At 63.6% G+C, this 14,942-nt stretch overlaps 5 protein-coding genes across 5 annotated transcripts in view; 1 reads left to right on the top strand and 4 right to left on the bottom strand.

The window, feature by feature from the left end:
• The window catches only part of EMIHUDRAFT_445372 (hypothetical protein), a 3,532-nt gene extending 2,166 nt beyond the window's left edge, over nucleotides 1-1,366 (bottom strand). The window contains exons 1-4 of the mRNA XM_005768984.1: nucleotides 1,175-1,366; nucleotides 874-1,084; nucleotides 454-515; nucleotides 155-388 (exon numbers count right to left, since the gene is read on the bottom strand). Of these exons, the coding sequence (XP_005769041.1) occupies nucleotides 155-388; nucleotides 454-515; nucleotides 874-1,084; nucleotides 1,175-1,285 (618 nt within the window). The 5' untranslated portion in view covers nucleotides 1,286-1,366. The remainder of the gene's footprint in view (nucleotides 1-154; nucleotides 389-453; nucleotides 516-873; nucleotides 1,085-1,174) is intronic.
• A 1,858-nt stretch (nucleotides 1,367-3,224) lies between these two features.
• On the bottom strand, nucleotides 3,225-3,824 carry EMIHUDRAFT_445370 (hypothetical protein; the record flags this gene model as incomplete). The annotated part of the gene is made up of 3 exons (XM_005768983.1): nucleotides 3,225-3,517; nucleotides 3,588-3,722; nucleotides 3,800-3,824. Coding segments are annotated over 3 exons (281 nt in total), but the record flags the coding sequence as incomplete, so codon positions are not given.
• A 393-nt stretch (nucleotides 3,825-4,217) lies between these two features.
• EMIHUDRAFT_118927 (hypothetical protein) lies at nucleotides 4,218-9,674 on the top strand (the record flags this gene model as incomplete). Its single annotated transcript, XM_005768982.1, has 5 exons — nucleotides 4,218-4,355; nucleotides 5,694-6,014; nucleotides 6,871-7,709; nucleotides 8,058-8,097; nucleotides 8,364-9,674. The coding sequence occupies 5 exons, from the start codon at nucleotides 4,218-4,220 to the stop codon at nucleotides 9,672-9,674; spliced, it is 2,649 nt and encodes an 882-aa protein (XP_005769039.1).
• Nucleotides 9,675-9,799: 125 nt separating this feature from the next.
• On the bottom strand, nucleotides 9,800-10,960 carry EMIHUDRAFT_244883 (hypothetical protein; the record flags this gene model as incomplete). Its single annotated transcript, XM_005768981.1, has 5 exons — nucleotides 9,800-9,831; nucleotides 9,974-10,042; nucleotides 10,321-10,385; nucleotides 10,457-10,782; nucleotides 10,898-10,960. 5 exons carry the CDS (start codon nucleotides 10,958-10,960, stop codon nucleotides 9,800-9,802), a joined length of 555 nt encoding a protein of 184 aa, XP_005769038.1.
• An 879-nt stretch (nucleotides 10,961-11,839) lies between these two features.
• On the bottom strand, nucleotides 11,840-13,176 carry EMIHUDRAFT_445368 (hypothetical protein). The gene has a single exon (XM_005768980.1). It carries the CDS (start codon nucleotides 13,133-13,135, stop codon nucleotides 12,038-12,040), a length of 1,098 nt encoding a protein of 365 aa, XP_005769037.1. The 5' UTR covers nucleotides 13,136-13,176; the 3' UTR covers nucleotides 11,840-12,037.
• Nucleotides 13,177-14,942: the final 1,766 nt, after the last annotated feature.

The raw sequence follows: 14,942 nt of genomic DNA, 5'->3' as shown, positions 1-14,942 counted from the left end.
TCTCTCTCTCTCTCTCTCTCTCTCTCTCCCCTGTCTCTCTTTCTCTCTCTCTCTCTCTATCTCTCTCTCTCTCCCTCTCTCCCTCTCTTTGGTGTGTCGTGGACGTGTCTTCAGCGTGTCCTCCTCCCGCGGCAGCTGCGGCACCTGCGGGCATGTCGTGGCCGAGTCGGTGGACGTGTCGTGGACGTGTCTTCAGCGTGTCGTCCTCCCGCGGCAGCTGCTGCACCTGGTCGAGCGAGTCCACCGACGGCGACAAGCCGCCATGTACACAGAAGATCTGCGAGTCGACGAGCGCGCCGAGGGGTAGGCAGTCGAACAGGTCGGTAAACAGCTTCCAGACATTCGCGTTGCCGTACTTGCGCAAGCACTCGTCGTAGAAGCCATAGACCTGCGAAAAAGAAAAAAACGTGTCAAAGCCGCGGAATTTCTTTTTTCGTCGTAGAAGCCATAGACCTGCGTGATCTGTCTTGACTCGTGGTTGCCCCGCAGCAGAAAGATGCGCTCCCGGTAGCGCACTGCGCCGCAGGGGCGGCGGGCGAGCGTCAGCGGCGGGCGGCGTCGGCGGCGAGGGCGGCGGGCGGCGGTCAGCGGCGGCGGGCGGGTCGGTCGGCGGCGGTTCGGTCCTTCCGACCGCGTTACCGAGGAGGGCGGGTCGGTGGGGAACGCTGAGGCAGACACAGCCCTCATGCAGGAGCAGGACTGCGGGTATGCCTCTCTCCCTCCCCCCTCCCCTCCTCTCTCGTAGCTCGCGCGAGCTATTAAACCCCTTGCAAAGGACCCGCGACAGATGTGTCTCCCGATCCCAGCGCGGTCGAGCCGCCGCCCCTGGGAGACATGCGGGCAGCGGTGCAGGCGGGGTGTGGGGCGGCGAACCCTTTAGCGTGATCAGCAGCGTGACTGTCTCGACGGAGTAGTAGCCGCGGTCGACGTAGTCGCCCATAAACAGGTAGTTGGTGTCGGGGCACGGCCCGCCGATCCGGAAGATCTCGATGAGGTCGTGGTACTGCGCGTGGATGTCGCCGCAGATGATGATCGGTGGCGCGACGGTGAGCACGTTCGGTTCGTCCATCAGGACCTCGCGCGCCTGCGCACGCGTCCGCAGTCGGCGTGGGCGCGCTCGCCGCTCCAGCTGACCGGCGGCGGGGCGCGGCTGCGCTGGCGGGCGGCCCGGCGCCTTCTGGCACAGCACTTCCACCTCGGCCTCGGAGAGCGGTTTGCACTCCTTGAGCTCCTCAATCTGCTTGTCGAGCGCAAGCACGTCCTCGTGACTGTGACTGATGTCCATTCTCCTGAGTCGCCCTTGCTGCTGGGCGCGGCCCGGCTCTGTTTCGCAGCGCGAGGTCGAGCTGCTGCTGGGCGCGGCGCTGAGGTCAACCTGCAGGACAGCGAGAAAAAAAAAGAGTTGGTCGCGTCGCGCCTGGGCGTCGCCTGTGCGCCTGTTCGAACATCAGTCACACTGCACTCCAAGTGCTCCACGTGCATGCCGCCCGATTGGACCTATCGCAAAAGGATTTGGCACACAAAAGCACAAGGCGAAAACCTCTTTTTTTTTTTAAAGAACTGTGATTTTTATGAAATGAACTCGGGGGCACGGGACGCGGCACAAACGGGGCACAAACGCCAGGCTACAAAGACGGGGAGGCACGTAGTGACGCAGGGGAGTCTAGGCGACGGCGGCGTCCTCCGACGCCGCGGCGAGCCTGAGCTCGGTCGCAATCTCTTCCGCCGCCGCGAGCTGCTGCGCGACTGACATGCGCTGGGCCTGCAGCGAAAGCCACGACCGCGTCGACCAGCTCGCCTCGTCCTCGTGCTGCCGCTTCGAGAGCTTGTTGCGCACCTTGTCCTTCATCTGGTAGAACAGCCGTTTGACCGCGTTGCACCACCCGCCGAAGGTTTCAAACAGGTACATCTGCACGTCGGTGTCCGAGCGCGAGAGGGCGTGCGCGTAGTCCGCCTTCTTGTACGCCACATAGCCGCCGCCGTCGCTCGGCCTGAAGTCGCCGTCCCCGACAGCGCCGCGCTGCTCGAGGCCGAAGACGTCCGCGCTCGTGCCGGGCTCGGTGTTGCCGAGGCCGACGAAAGCGCCTCGCTGGCCGACGTCCTCCGGGTTGGAGGAGAGCGAGTCCTTGAACTTGACGTCGCCGATGAGGCGCGAGCGCGAGCGGCCGGCGCCCGCCACCGAGACGTCGGGCCGGTAGTCGTTAGAGTAGCCGAGGTGGTCCCGCGGCTCCACCTCGACGAGCATGCCCCACACGCTCCGCATGACCTTGGCCAGGGCGGCGAGGAGGCTGTTGTGGCGGCCGCAGTGCCCGAGGCGGCCGATGTTGCTGGCCGCGTCGCCCAACGGGTCCTGCACCTTGCCGCCGCGCGCCGAGCAGGTCGGCGCGCCCCGCGCGAGCGCCTCGTCAAGTGGTAGCCCGAGGCGCCGCTGGACGGCGATGCGCAGCGCCCACGTCGGGATACGAAAGTCGCGGCGTGAGGGGACGGCGTTGAGGAAGGCGCCCGCCTGGTACTGGCTGACGGCGATGAAGCGCACCGCCTCTTTACGCGATTTACACACATAAATGGCTGTCAAGGAATCCCATCTCGTTCAGAGTTTGACCGTTGTAGTGATCTAATCACCCGAATACCACGTTCGGATCGCTCTTACGTACATTCCCGGAGGATCTAACCACTGAAAAAAGAAGGAAAGGGCCACAGACATGGACTTCGCCCAAGCACAGGCCACCGCCTCCTTGGAGGGCCTGGTGCTCGTGCGCTGCCATGGGAACTTAACCCTCCTACGCAGATGGTTTTGCGTGATTTTGGCCCCCCCGCCCCTAACATTATGGCCGACAGAGCGGCTGGGAGGCTAATGTTAGGGGCGGGGGGGCCGATCTGGTGTCCAGACCAGGGCTCGGCGCCATGAGCAGACGTATTTTGTCGTATCTGCGTAGGAGGGTTAATGGGCAAAGTCGGCGAAATCGAAAATGCCTGTTTTCTCGTTTTTCGTGCACTACCGGCCACAGCCGTGCCTCAGGCATCCAAGTCGGGCAACATGTGGGCGGCACGGGACCGGAGGCTTGGCCCTAGGCCGAAGAAAGGGTATGCGAGGGTGCTCGCGAGCACCAAAGCCACTTGCGGCATTCGCCACACGCCAGCAATCCCTCTGCTGCACACAAGAAGCGAGCGGTCCGGACGTCTGGCGGCCACTGAAGGCAATCGCACGGTGGGGGAGGCAGTCCGCGTGTTACGTACGTCTTTGAAAAGTGACACCGTCGCTAGTTTACCGGTCGCCGAGTGAATTCGGACCCGCTCGAGTCGCTGCGAGGAGCCCTCGGGACTGCCTCGGCCGGCTCTAGCAGCGACGCACACACTCGCTACTGCTGACTAGTCGCGCCGAGGGCGGAGAGTGACTCACACGTAGCTTAATATGTCAGCGATGCAGCTCGCACAAGGGCGGCGGAGCCGAGGGCAGCGAGTGTGGTGGCGGCGACGGCTGGTGGCCGGCCCGACGGTGCCTCGGCGCGTAGCACACCTATAGGCGGTTTCGTCGGCGGTTCCGGTTCTGCGCGCGCTGGCGACGGCGAGAGGGACACCGGGTAGACCCGGCGCGACCGTGTTGGCCGAGGGCGGCGGCAGCGGGCGCGACAGAGCTGGTGCTGCCGCGAGCAAGACGGCAGCGACGCGCGGCAAGCCGCACGCTGCCATGGGCGAACCTAGCGCATGAGCCGTCGAATGGCCTACGACACGGGGCGAGGAGCGGCTCAGAGCTCGGCTGAGAGTGTCGCACAGCTGGCGCCAGCAGCAAGCAGCTCACCTACAGAGAAACGCGTTTGAGTGACACACTAGCGAGAATGGACGCCCTCCTCATGGGCTAGCTGCCTGCGGCTAGCCCTAATCTCGCACTCACGGACAGTGACAATCAAATGGGTGAGTGTTTGCGAGCTGAGGCGCGTGTGCTAAATCTAGGCCGCACGTCGTGGCACTATGACGGAGGTAGACGTGCGGCCGCAGCGCGCCCACCACAGTTTCGGTGGGGCGCGCGTGTTAAGGGAGGGATGGGAGAACGGCACGCCGCCACCACACAGGGATTTTAAGGAGAGGAGTGTGATGCGCTAGCCGTCGCCTACCCTAGGGAGTCTGCCTGTTCCTTTCGCATTCTTCGCAGGACGATTATTTTTTTGAGATCGCCCACGACAAAGGGGCCAGCTCGCGCTCTCCTCCTCCTGCTCCTGATGGGCGCCGCCGCCGACCCGCTGCGCGAGGCGATCATGGGCCAGACCGAGGCTCAGCTCGAGGGCATCGCAGACCGGGTCGGCATTGATCACGGTGTGATGCAGGGCGAGGGCCGGCTCGAGGCGCTGAGGAAGGCGGTCTACGAGTTTCGAGGGGCCAGTGAGGCGCGGCGCATACCTTCTTCGTCAGCTATGCCGCCGGAGGAAGCACCCAGTGAGGTGGTGGCGGCAGCTCTCAAAGGCGACGAGGCGGAGCTGTTGGCGTGGCTCGACAGCGGCGGGCGGGTCAATGCGACCAGCAGGTCGAGCCATGCGAGCGGCGTCACGCTGCTGATGACCGCCGCCCGCTACGGCCACGAGCGGGTGGTCGAGCTGCTGCTGCAGCGCGGCGCTGAGGTCAACCTGCAGGACAGCAGCTTCGGTGTCACCGCGCTGATTCACGCCGCCAACAACGGCCACGAGCGGGTGGTCGAGCTGCTGCTGCAGCGCGGCGCTGAGATCAACCTGCAGAACAGCTACGGCGGCACCGCACTGATGGGCGCTGCCGCCAGCGGCCACCCCGCCACCGTGCTCCGCCTGCTGCGGGCGGGCGCGGATACAAAGTTGCGCGCTGAGGACGGCGAGTCCGCGCTGCAGCTGGCCAAGGAGAGCGGCCACGCCGCGTGCGTCGAGGCCTTCCGGCAGCACATCGCAGAGGTGACTGCGGTCCAGCGCGAGGCGGCAGCGGGTGACGCGGGCGGCGCTTCCTTGGGCGAGGCGGCGGCGGGAGCGAGGACCGTGGCCTCTTCCGGCTCCTGGGCACCCTTCCCGATGGGCGCGGCTCTCAAAGGCGACGAGGCGGAGCTGTTGGCGTGGCTCGACAGCGGCGGGCGGGTCAATGCGACTTGCGTGGTAGATGTGAGCGGCGTCACCGTGCTGATGCTCGCCGCCGGCAGCGGCCACGAGCGAGTGGTCGAGCTGTTGCTGCAGCGCGGTGCGGATGCCAACCAGCAGGATAGCGTCGGCCGCACTGCGCTCATGACCGCCGCTCGCAACGGCCTCGAGCGGGTAGCCGACCTGTTGCTTCAGCGCGGCGCTGAGGTCAACACGCAAGGCATCCATGGCCAGACCGCGCTGATACTCGCCGCCCAGACGGCCCACGAGCGAGTGATCGAGTTGCTCCTTCAGCGCGACGCGAATGCCGACCTGCAGGACCACCTCGGCGGCACCGCGCTGATGCTCGCCGCCGCCCAAGGCCACCCCGCCACCGTGCGTCTTCTGCTGCGGGCGGGCGCGGACACAACGCTGCGTACTGAGGACGGCAAGTCTGCACTTCACCTGGCCAAGAGGGAGGCCCACGCCGAGTGCGTGCGCGCTCTCGAGCACGCGGCGGCGCAGGCAGCGGCGAAGGAGGCAGCGCAGGCAGCGGCGAGGGCGGTGGAGAGTGCGGCGGCAGAGGCGGAGGCGGCGCGGCATGCCGAGGCGCTGCTGGCGGAGGAGGAGGCGGAGAAGGAGGCGGGGCGCGCCAGGGAGAGCAAGAAGGGCAAGAAGAAGAAGAAGAAGAAGGGGAAGGGTGGCGGGGGAGGCGCTGCGGCTGCGCAGGGGCTGCCCGAGGATGAGGCAGCGCTGGCGGCTAGGGAGGAGGCGGAGCCGGCAGCGGCGCTCGAGGAGAGCGCGAGGCTGGAGGACGAGGCGAGGCGCCCAGCGGAGGAGCAGGCGCCTCCCGCCGGGTCGACTGGCGACCCTCTGCTGAGTGAGGAGCAGCCCGTTGCGGCGCTCTCGCTAGCCGACGCCAACTTCGACACGGGTCGCGCAGCGGTCCCCGAGTCCACCCTGGGCGGCGAGACCACGTGCACAGTATGCTTCACTCGGCCGAAGGATCACGTCGCTATCCCTTGCGGGCATCAGTGCGCGTGCGCCGATTGCTCCGCTAAGATGGAGCAGTGTCCTATCTGCCGCCAGTCCGTGCTCATGTGGATGGACTCATCGCGCATTCGCCTGGCGTGAGACTGAGAGGGGCGGCCTAAAGCCGAGTATTGATCCGTCGCCATGACGGTTTTGTATGATAAAAGGCTCCCCGTGGCCGTGCTTGTCCATCTAGCTATAGGGAGGTCTCCCCCGCAAGGGGAGCCCCGCGGGTACTCTTTAGCTGTACTCGTCTAGGCAGGGGCGGGGTTGCCGTTTTCAACCGGCTGGCGCCCCCCGGCCGTCGCCCCCCCCCCGCCCCCCCCTCCCCGCGCCGCCCCGGCCGCTCCAATCAGATCGACACACACCTCCCTCCCCGCTGCCCCTAGAGCTGTCAAACGTTAAGAGCTGAACAGTGTTGCTAGTGTTAACAGTAACAACAGAACAACAGTGGGGCTCCCCAACAACAGTAGCTAACGTTAGGCCAGCTGAACAACAATAAGGAAGGCCTGGCAGTGACCCACGACGATCTCCAGCGTCCAGTGCGGGTAATACCCGAAAATACCTGGAAAAACCCAGGTATTTTCGGGTATTACCCGGGTTTTGGCATTTTCTGCTTGCTGACCACTGAACAACAGTAACAACAGTAACAAACAGTAACAGCCTGGGCTGGGGAGAACACTTGAACAACGTTGAGGATTTCAGCCAACAATAGTGCAACTGTTAGGCCCAAAGTTAACGTTTGACAGCTCTAGCTGCCCCCCCGCAGATGAGAAACACTGTTAGGGGGTGGGGAAAGGGGGGGAGACTAGGCACAGCCCCCAGGCGCGACCTCGAGTGGAGCCCGCCGGGCGACGGCGGTGTGATATCGGCGATGAGCGGGAGTGGTGCGTTGGACAAGTTGCTCAACGCCGGATTCGCGTACGCGTTTGTTTCCAACGCGCACGACCCCGTCGCGACGCTCGACCAGTCCTTGCTCACGTGGTTTGCTCATCGGGGCGAGCCGCTGCTACTGGAGGTTGCGCGGCGCACGGACTCTGAGAGGGAGGGCGCCCATCTCGCACGACGAACTGCGACGAGCGGCCTGCTGCTTCGAGCGTCGGCGCAATGCCCAGAGAATGATCAGCACCATTTCGATGACGTGTCACGCCACCGTTTCCGCGCTACGGATAACCTCTGGCTCGACCTGCGGGCGCTGCACAGGAAGCTAGCGAAGCTCAAGCAAGGAGATATATCGTTGAGTGTGGCGCCTAATCTGACGACGGTCGACCCACACGACGAGACCTCAACACCGGTCTACGAGCTCGAGGCCACTGTGGGGGCGGTGCTGGAGTTGTTCGGCGCCGAGGCGGCTGCGATTCTCGTGCCGTGCTCGCGGTTCGCGCCTGTACGCACGATGGGCGACTTACTAGCGCTCCGGTCGGATGCGTACGAGGCTGCCGGAGGCCGCGTCGTACTCGCACCTGAGCGAGAAGGCGTGCCGCCTCTCGTCCTGCTGGACGCCTCGTACTCATCCTCCGATAGCCTCGACGCGCTCATCCCACTCGCTGCATGTCAAGGTGCCGCCGCCGCCGGAGGGGTGAACGAGGCCGTCGGCAAGCAGCGCCAGTGTGTGGCCCATCTCGCCCCGCCGGACGTGGAGAACCTGGTTTGTGGAGCGTGACTGTTGTGTGTGTGTGTAGGTGGGGGTGGGGGGGGGGGGGGGGGGGCACGCAGGGCAGAGGCAACGGTCATCGGCTCGCCGAGGGGGGAACGAGGAGGGGGGAATGGGCGGTCGGCGTCGGGGTAGAAGCCGCAGGGCGTACGGGGTAGCCGTCACTTTCCTGCCTCACAAGGGCGGGGCTGTCCCGGAAAGTGAGAAACGCCGGGCAGCGTGGCGCACAACTGAACCCTCCAATACGTGCGTGTTTGGGCTCCTCCTTCGCTGTCCCATCTCCTCATCTCTTTCCCACCTAGGCGGGGCGGGGATCGGGGGAGCGGCGGGCGCGGGTGCGAGGTGCGGTGCGGAGCGTGCAATCGTGCGTTTGGCGTCATGTTGTGTGTGCCTTCGCGTGTTCCTATTAACAACGAGGTCTAGCTCAAATAAAAAACTCGGCCCAAAACCCGGCGCTGTCCAGGCAGGGTCCCGTTTCGACTTCGTCGCACAAGGCAAGAAAAGAAAAACCAAACAAGGTGTCGGCGAGGCCGCTACACCGTATGTCGCTCGTGTGGGCCGGGAGCTTTATCACGGAGGCTCCCACACTCGGATGGATCTCCCAGAAGGTTGATGGCTCATACGCCGCGCCGAGCATGAGGATGGTCGTCCTCGAGCTCAACGGGACCACGGTCGCGTCTCTTGAAGACGCACGCAGCCGGGCAGAGCTGCTGCTCAGTTCGACGTGCGACGAGCGTCACGACGGCGATACGTTGCGCGCCGAAGCGTGCAGCGACCTCATCTTTGACGAGGGAGTCTGGCAGACCACGTACCGCATGGCAGTTCCGGGGCGGCAGTTCGGCGTCTTCGCAGACAATCTGCCAATCACGTTTGAGCAGGACTCGCACTACCTCAAGACGCTCGACGGCGCGAACGTCGAGCCGATTGCCGAGCTTCCAGAGGCGCCGGACGACCCTATTCCGTGGGCGGAGGGCATCGGCGCCGCTTTTGCTGTCAACTGCATCACCCTTTCCGGCGTTGTCTTCTTGGGGCCCGGCCTGCGCAAGTTATATCACCGGCACGAGCGCCGCTTCCTGATAATCATGTCGGCCTTCGCCGCGGGCGCGCTCCTCGCCGCCGCCTTCTACCTGATCCTCTTCGAGGCGACCCACCTCGTCGGCACCTCCAGCAAAGACGAGTCGGTTGTCACCGCCCGCTGGGGCTCAATGGTCCTGCTCGGTTTCATCGCGCCCTCACTCTTCGAACTGGCCGTCCATCTCCTTCGCTTCGTCCTGGCCGCCAGCTCCTTCAGCGAAGGCGCTTCACGCCGCTCGCCCTCCCAAGACCCGGCTGGCCTACTGTTCACCTGCTGTTGCCGCAAGGTGGAGGCAAACGACCCGTGCCCGGTGGATCGAAGTCCATCACCGTCGCCGGACCCAACGACCCGAATTCGCGTCTTGAGCGGCGTTCTCATCGGCGACCTGATGCACAACTTTTGCGACGGCATCTTCATAGCCACCGGTTTCCGCTACTGCGGCAGCTCTCTGGCTTGGAGCATTGCCGCCGCGACCATCTTCCACGAGATTGCGCAGGAACTCTCCGACTTCCTCATCCTGACGAACTCCGCTCAGGGCGGCCTCAAGGTGCCTCTCGCCCTCCTCCTCAACTTCGTCTCCGGCACGGGCGTGCTGTGGGGCACAGTCCTCATCTTTTCGATGTCCATTGACGACGCTGCTGTGGGCATGCTCCTCGCCTTTGGCGGCGGCGTCTACCTCCAAGTTGGCGCGGCGGAGTGCATGCCCCGCGTGTATGAGGGCGTGCAAAGCGCCGCCGAGCGTGTCTTCTGCCTCGCCGCCTTTTGCGTGGGCACCGTGGCAATCGGTCTCGTGCTTCTCGACCATCAGCACTGCAGCACCGCCGGTGCGGGGCACGGCCACTGACCCGGAGCTAGCTTTGGGGGGATTGCGGGGCCGCGGTGGGTGGGGGACATAATCTTCTGCTACGGTGGGGGTCTGGCGCAGCGGGCACGGGGGAGGAGGCTAGCCCCTCATGAGCGACGAGGTGGCTAGCCCGGCGGTGGCGCACGGGCCTCGCGTCCTCGTTCGTGGGTAAGGTAAGGTAAGAGGCGGCTGTGAGGCGGGAGCTAAAGGAGCCATCATGAGGTGTCGCGCGCCTCTACGCCAGAGACCTGAAGCTCTTGTAGCAATCAGACATGATGTACATAATGGTGTGTCGATACCCATCTCTGTGTTGGAAGTCTCCGTGTTGGAAGTCTCCGCTCTTGGGTGGCCTTGCTGAGCAAAGCTGACTGCCACACCGACCGCGGGGGGGCGGGGGTCAAATGACTCTCGATGGTGGGGCGATGGGGGCAAGGAAGGAAGAGTCAAAGTACACATGTGCATGTGCATGTAGATAAAAAACTGGGATGGCGTTTGCAGGAAGGCCTCGGTCAGTCTCCTATCTTTCGCTTCGTCGCCGGCCGCGAGAAGATGTGGGGGACGCCGTCGTGTCGTCGGCGAGGTCCAGCCAGGCTCGTCATGCCTTCTGTCGAGTACCCCTTCGCCGACCACCCTTCGTCGTAGCGACCACTCACGACAGCGAAGAAGGAGTGAATGTCGAGAAAGAGTACCAAGCCGGAGGTACCCGGGTAGCTTCAATCTCGTCGGCAACGGCCATGACGGCACGTGTCTCTGGCTCGCTCCCCGGAGATGGCCCTCGGTACGTCTGCGAGGATGCGCCCACGCTGCCGGACGAGCAGCGTTGCCACTGGCTGCAGCTGTTCCAGTGGCGAGGGAAGTTGCGGTTCAAGTCGACACCGTAGTAGCTGCCCGGCCGCCGGTTGGTGCGAAAGTATCGGTTCTTTTCGTGAGAGAAGGCGTAGCCGTCCGGGTTCACGACTGGCATGATGTACACGGCGTACGTCTGCAGAATGGCAGCATCACCTACTGCGAGCTGTCGTGCCACCCAAGGGCACGCCATTGCCGAGATCCACTCCCGCGCGTGCACGGTGCACAGGACGAGCAGACCAGGCTTGATAGGATCGCCGTACTGATACACGAGCACATCTCGCTTCTCGGCCCTCGTGAGAATGCCCAGCTATATTTCTGGAGGTGAAGTCGGTATCATCCATAAAGTTAACAATCTCGTCGAATGTCCTGTACACCTCAAACCAGGAGTCGGTTGGTAGCGCCGGTAGCCCGGGCAGGAGCGCGAGGAGCAAGAACATGTGCATGGCGCTGCTTGCAGCTCGTGCTCTTTTCCGCTCCCCCGCAAGGCGCGAGACTACATTGCGCGACCCACGTCGGCGCCGTGTTCTGTTCTGGATGGATCCGTTGTCCCTCACTTTAATATAAAATGAACTCGGGGGCACGGGACGCGGCACAAACGGGGCACAAACGCCAGGCTACAAAGACGGGGAGGCACGTAGTGACGCAGGGGAGTCTAGGCGACGGCGGCGTCCTCCGACGCCGCGGCGAGCCTGAGCTCGGTCGCAATCTCTTCCGCCGCCGCGAGCTGCAGCGCGACTGACATGCGCTGGGCCTGCAGCGACAGCCACGACCGCGTCGACCAGCTCGCCTCGTCCTCGTGCTGCCGCTTCGAGAGCTTGTTGCGCACCTTGTCCTTCATCTGGTAGAACAGCCGCTTGACCGCGTTGCACCACCCGCCGAAGGTTTCGAACAGGTACATCTGCACGTCGGTGTCCGAGCGCGAGAGGGCGTGCGCGTAGTCCGCCTTCTTGTACGCCACTTTATATGCTGTTTTCGGCATAAATTTCCTTCGTTTTGACTCGCGCTCACGCCTTAGAGATTTTTAAAACCAACCAGAAATCACGCCTCTGCGCACCGGCTTTGCTGCCACCGTTATGGACTCCGATGGTTGCGACAAAAACAGTTGCAAGGCTGTGGAGCCTTGGGGCGAGATCGAATGCGTACTGAATAATCATTGCAAACGTTTTTTTCGGAATCTTGGAGGCTCGCGGATTCGAAACGAGTTACGTGTGCCCTTTGCGTGACGGGTTGGTGAAGTGATGCTTTTCCGCGTTGATAGGGTAAAGGTATGCGTTGAAGGAGCCGCCGCGCGTGTGAAGACGACGGCGAGGGGGATGGGTAGCCTGTTTGTGTCCCAACAAAAACACACGGGGGAGCGCTATCTCCGCGAGTCAATCTTGTTCCGCCGCAGCCGCAGTACAAATACCGTATCCTTATAGACGGAAAAGATAGTCTCTCCGTGCCGCCGCGACGCGCATGCGCCCGCCGCTCTTGTCGCCCGGGTTTTTCGTCATCGCGGGTGGAACCGCCCGCCGCTACTTCTTCTTCTTCCGCCCTCGCTCCTTCTTGGTTTGCTCGACCTGGCTGATCTCGTCTTGCAGCTGCCGCTGCCCCTTGGCAAGCACGTCCTGTGGGATCGACGCCGCGAAGGCCCGGAAGACCGCCTCGGCGGTGGCGGGCGGCACGGGGCCGGGCGTCGCGAAGACCCCGCGGTCCTCGAAGGCGGGCCACGCGCGGCCGCGGTTCTCGTGCTCGTGGAAGCGCACGGTCTCCTTGATGACGGAGCGGAAGTTGGCGGCGTTGCAAGTCTGTCCGGCAATCGCGAGGGTCAGCTCTGTGTTCCGCGCCTGGTGCCACCACCCACTCGGGATCACAAGGTACTCCCCGGGGCCGATGGAGCCCTCGTACACCGGGGCTTTCTTCCGGAGCCGCTGCAGGACCTTCCTCCCTTCTTTGCTCCAGAAGCTCAGCCGACTCGTCTCCTGGTACTTGAAACTCGGCAGCGGCAGGCCGCTGGTTGTCCGCGCTGGCCGGAACTCCTGGTCATGCGCCCCCGGGGGCACAAGGACCCACTCCTTCCGCCCAAAGAGAACGAGGTTCGACCCAGTCCAGTTGAAGGGGTCGACGTGGATCGAGCTCTCCGAGTGCTCCGTCCCCAGAAGGAAGAAGGCCGGGAAGCTCTGCACCTCCGCCGGCAGAAGAGGGAAGAAGTCCTCCGCCGCCAGCAAAGGGGGTGGCGGGCAGTCCCGGAGCAGGTCCGGCACGCGCTGGGTGACGGTCTCGTCCATCACGTACATCCACTGGTCCGGGGTCACGTGCTTCCGCATCGTGTCCAACGCCGAAAGGGGGAAGGCGAGCCCCTCGCGGTCCTTCCCTGTGGCCGCCGTGGCCGCGAAGCGCGTCTCGCCATGCGCCGCGAGGAGCTTCTCCCAGGTCCAGGCCAAGCAGGGCGCGTCGTAGCCGCGCTCCACGATCACGGGCAGCTGGCCGTCGTACGCAGCAAACTCGGCCCCGGTCAGATTCGCCACGCGCGGGATCGCCGCGCGGCCCGCCGCGCCGACGCGCACCGCGTGCACGTACCCCGCCAGCTCCGCCGTGCACGTACCTCGCCAGCTCTCACCCCCGCTCGGCATCACAACCCTGAGACCACATGCGCCATCTCGCAACAACTGCGGCCGAGCCGAAAGGGAACCGCGGGCTTTTAGGTGATGAAGGTGAGACGCGGTACACACGACGAAAGAATTTAAACAAAAGAAATCGACGCAGAACCATTTGAAGAAAGCATCTGTTACAAGCACGCAGGTTTCTCTCTGTTGATGAATCGTGTAGAAAATTGATGTTTCCAAGTGCTCAAGCACAGGAAAGTCCGTATAATCCCGGAAGTCTGCATCAAGAATTTAAACAAAACAACTCTCTCTCACAGCAGACAGTCTGCATCAAGATTCGGCAGAAACCAGCAGAACGACTGGCAAGAGGATGGCTGTCGGCAAAGACGTGATGGTGGAAGCACAGCCAGCCAAGACAGTCGTCAAAGCTTTAATCGTGGCGCTCTAGACGACGTAGTCGTGGACGGCCGCAATCACAATGGGGACGGACACGACGGGGCGAGGTGTGAAAGCACAGAGGCAACTAACACGCACTAGGGTTCGGGAGAATGCTAGGGTTAGGGAGAGAGTGACGGGCTTCGGCCCGACGTGAGCTTGACCTTGAGCGGCGAGGACTGAGAGCCGACGGGTCGGCGGATCAGACTCTCGACGCTATTAAACGCTGAAATCTTGAAAGGTGCGTTGATGTAAAGGACCCCGCGGCATGTTGAATAAGCTAGGTGAACGAAAAATCGTGTGCGGGTGGGTAGGCCCTCAAACGGCGCGCGGGAGGGGTAGGGGGGGCAACCCTCGCGTCTCCACGTCTAACGACAGGAGCCCCACGGCATTCAAAGTGCAAGGCCCGGTGTGAGCGGTGTGTGTGTGTGTGTGTGCGTGTGTGTGTGTGTGTGTGTGTGTGTGTGTGTGTGTGTGTGTGTGTGTGTGTGTGTGTGTGTGTGTGTGTGTGTGTGTGAGGGGGGGGGGTGTCACGTCACTGCATCCTCTGCCGGTTCCTCCCGTCGCCTCTTCTTTGTTCGAATGTTTTCCAATCCATCCTTCACGAAGCCCTCCCATGTAGCTAGCGTTCTTTGCGAATGTCTCGAAATGGCCAGCAGGCGCTGTCTGCTCGCGGTCTGTGCGGGCCGCTCGTCCTCCTCGCCCTTCTTTCGTCCTCCCGTCCCTCCCCTCCACCATGGGCATGGGGCCTTCTCGGCACTTCTTTCTCCATCCGCCTCGCCCTGCCTTTTCGTATCGTGCCGTTCGCATTCGGTGACCTCCATGGCTGTCCGCCTCCTTTTGGGTGGCGCTCTCGATACGGCTGCGTCAACCTCGACGTCGCTGTCACCCTCCCCGTCCCCTCCGTCGTCGACGTCCGTGCCTCGGCTCGGGGAGTTCGCGTCATCGGTAGGTGGCAACTCCAACTCCGCTCTCTCCGGGACCGCAAATGTCTTTATTTCTTGTGTTTTTACACATCTCATAATCAAAAACGGACACGTCTCACCCCCCCCCCCACCATATCGCAGATCTCTCCCCACGGGCCGCCCTAAGCGCACCGTCCCGCGCGATGTGTCGGGGCGTGCGTGCTGCGTCCAGACCCGCGCCAGCTGCGCAACGGAGGGCCGCGACAGGACTCGACCACATGCCCCCCCCCCACTGAGCTGTAGCATGATTCTCACACGCAAAGATGACCTCATGGCACAAAAATGTGCGTGCTCTGGGCCTCCAGGCATATCCCACAAGTGTTCTGCTACTCGTCCTGAACCATACGTGCCCGCTCGCGCAGGCGTTCTTCTTGCTCTGCTGCCCCATCCTCCTCGCGTCCACGACGACAACGCTTTGCAAGCCGAGGTGCAAC

Source organism: Emiliania huxleyi (genome assembly GCF_000372725.1).
Source record: "Emiliania huxleyi CCMP1516 unplaced genomic scaffold EMIHUscaffold_437, whole genome shotgun sequence".
NCBI lineage: Eukaryota > Haptophyta > Isochrysidales > Noelaerhabdaceae > Emiliania > Emiliania huxleyi.
Note: the sequence above shows the minus strand (reverse complement) of the source record. Positions and strands in the feature narration are given on the sequence as shown.

Coding starts and splice junctions, on each gene's coding strand:
- EMIHUDRAFT_445368 (XM_005768980.1), bottom strand. CDS start 13,135: ATGCCGAGCGGGGGTGAGAGCTGGCGAGGTACGTGCACGGCGGAGCTG.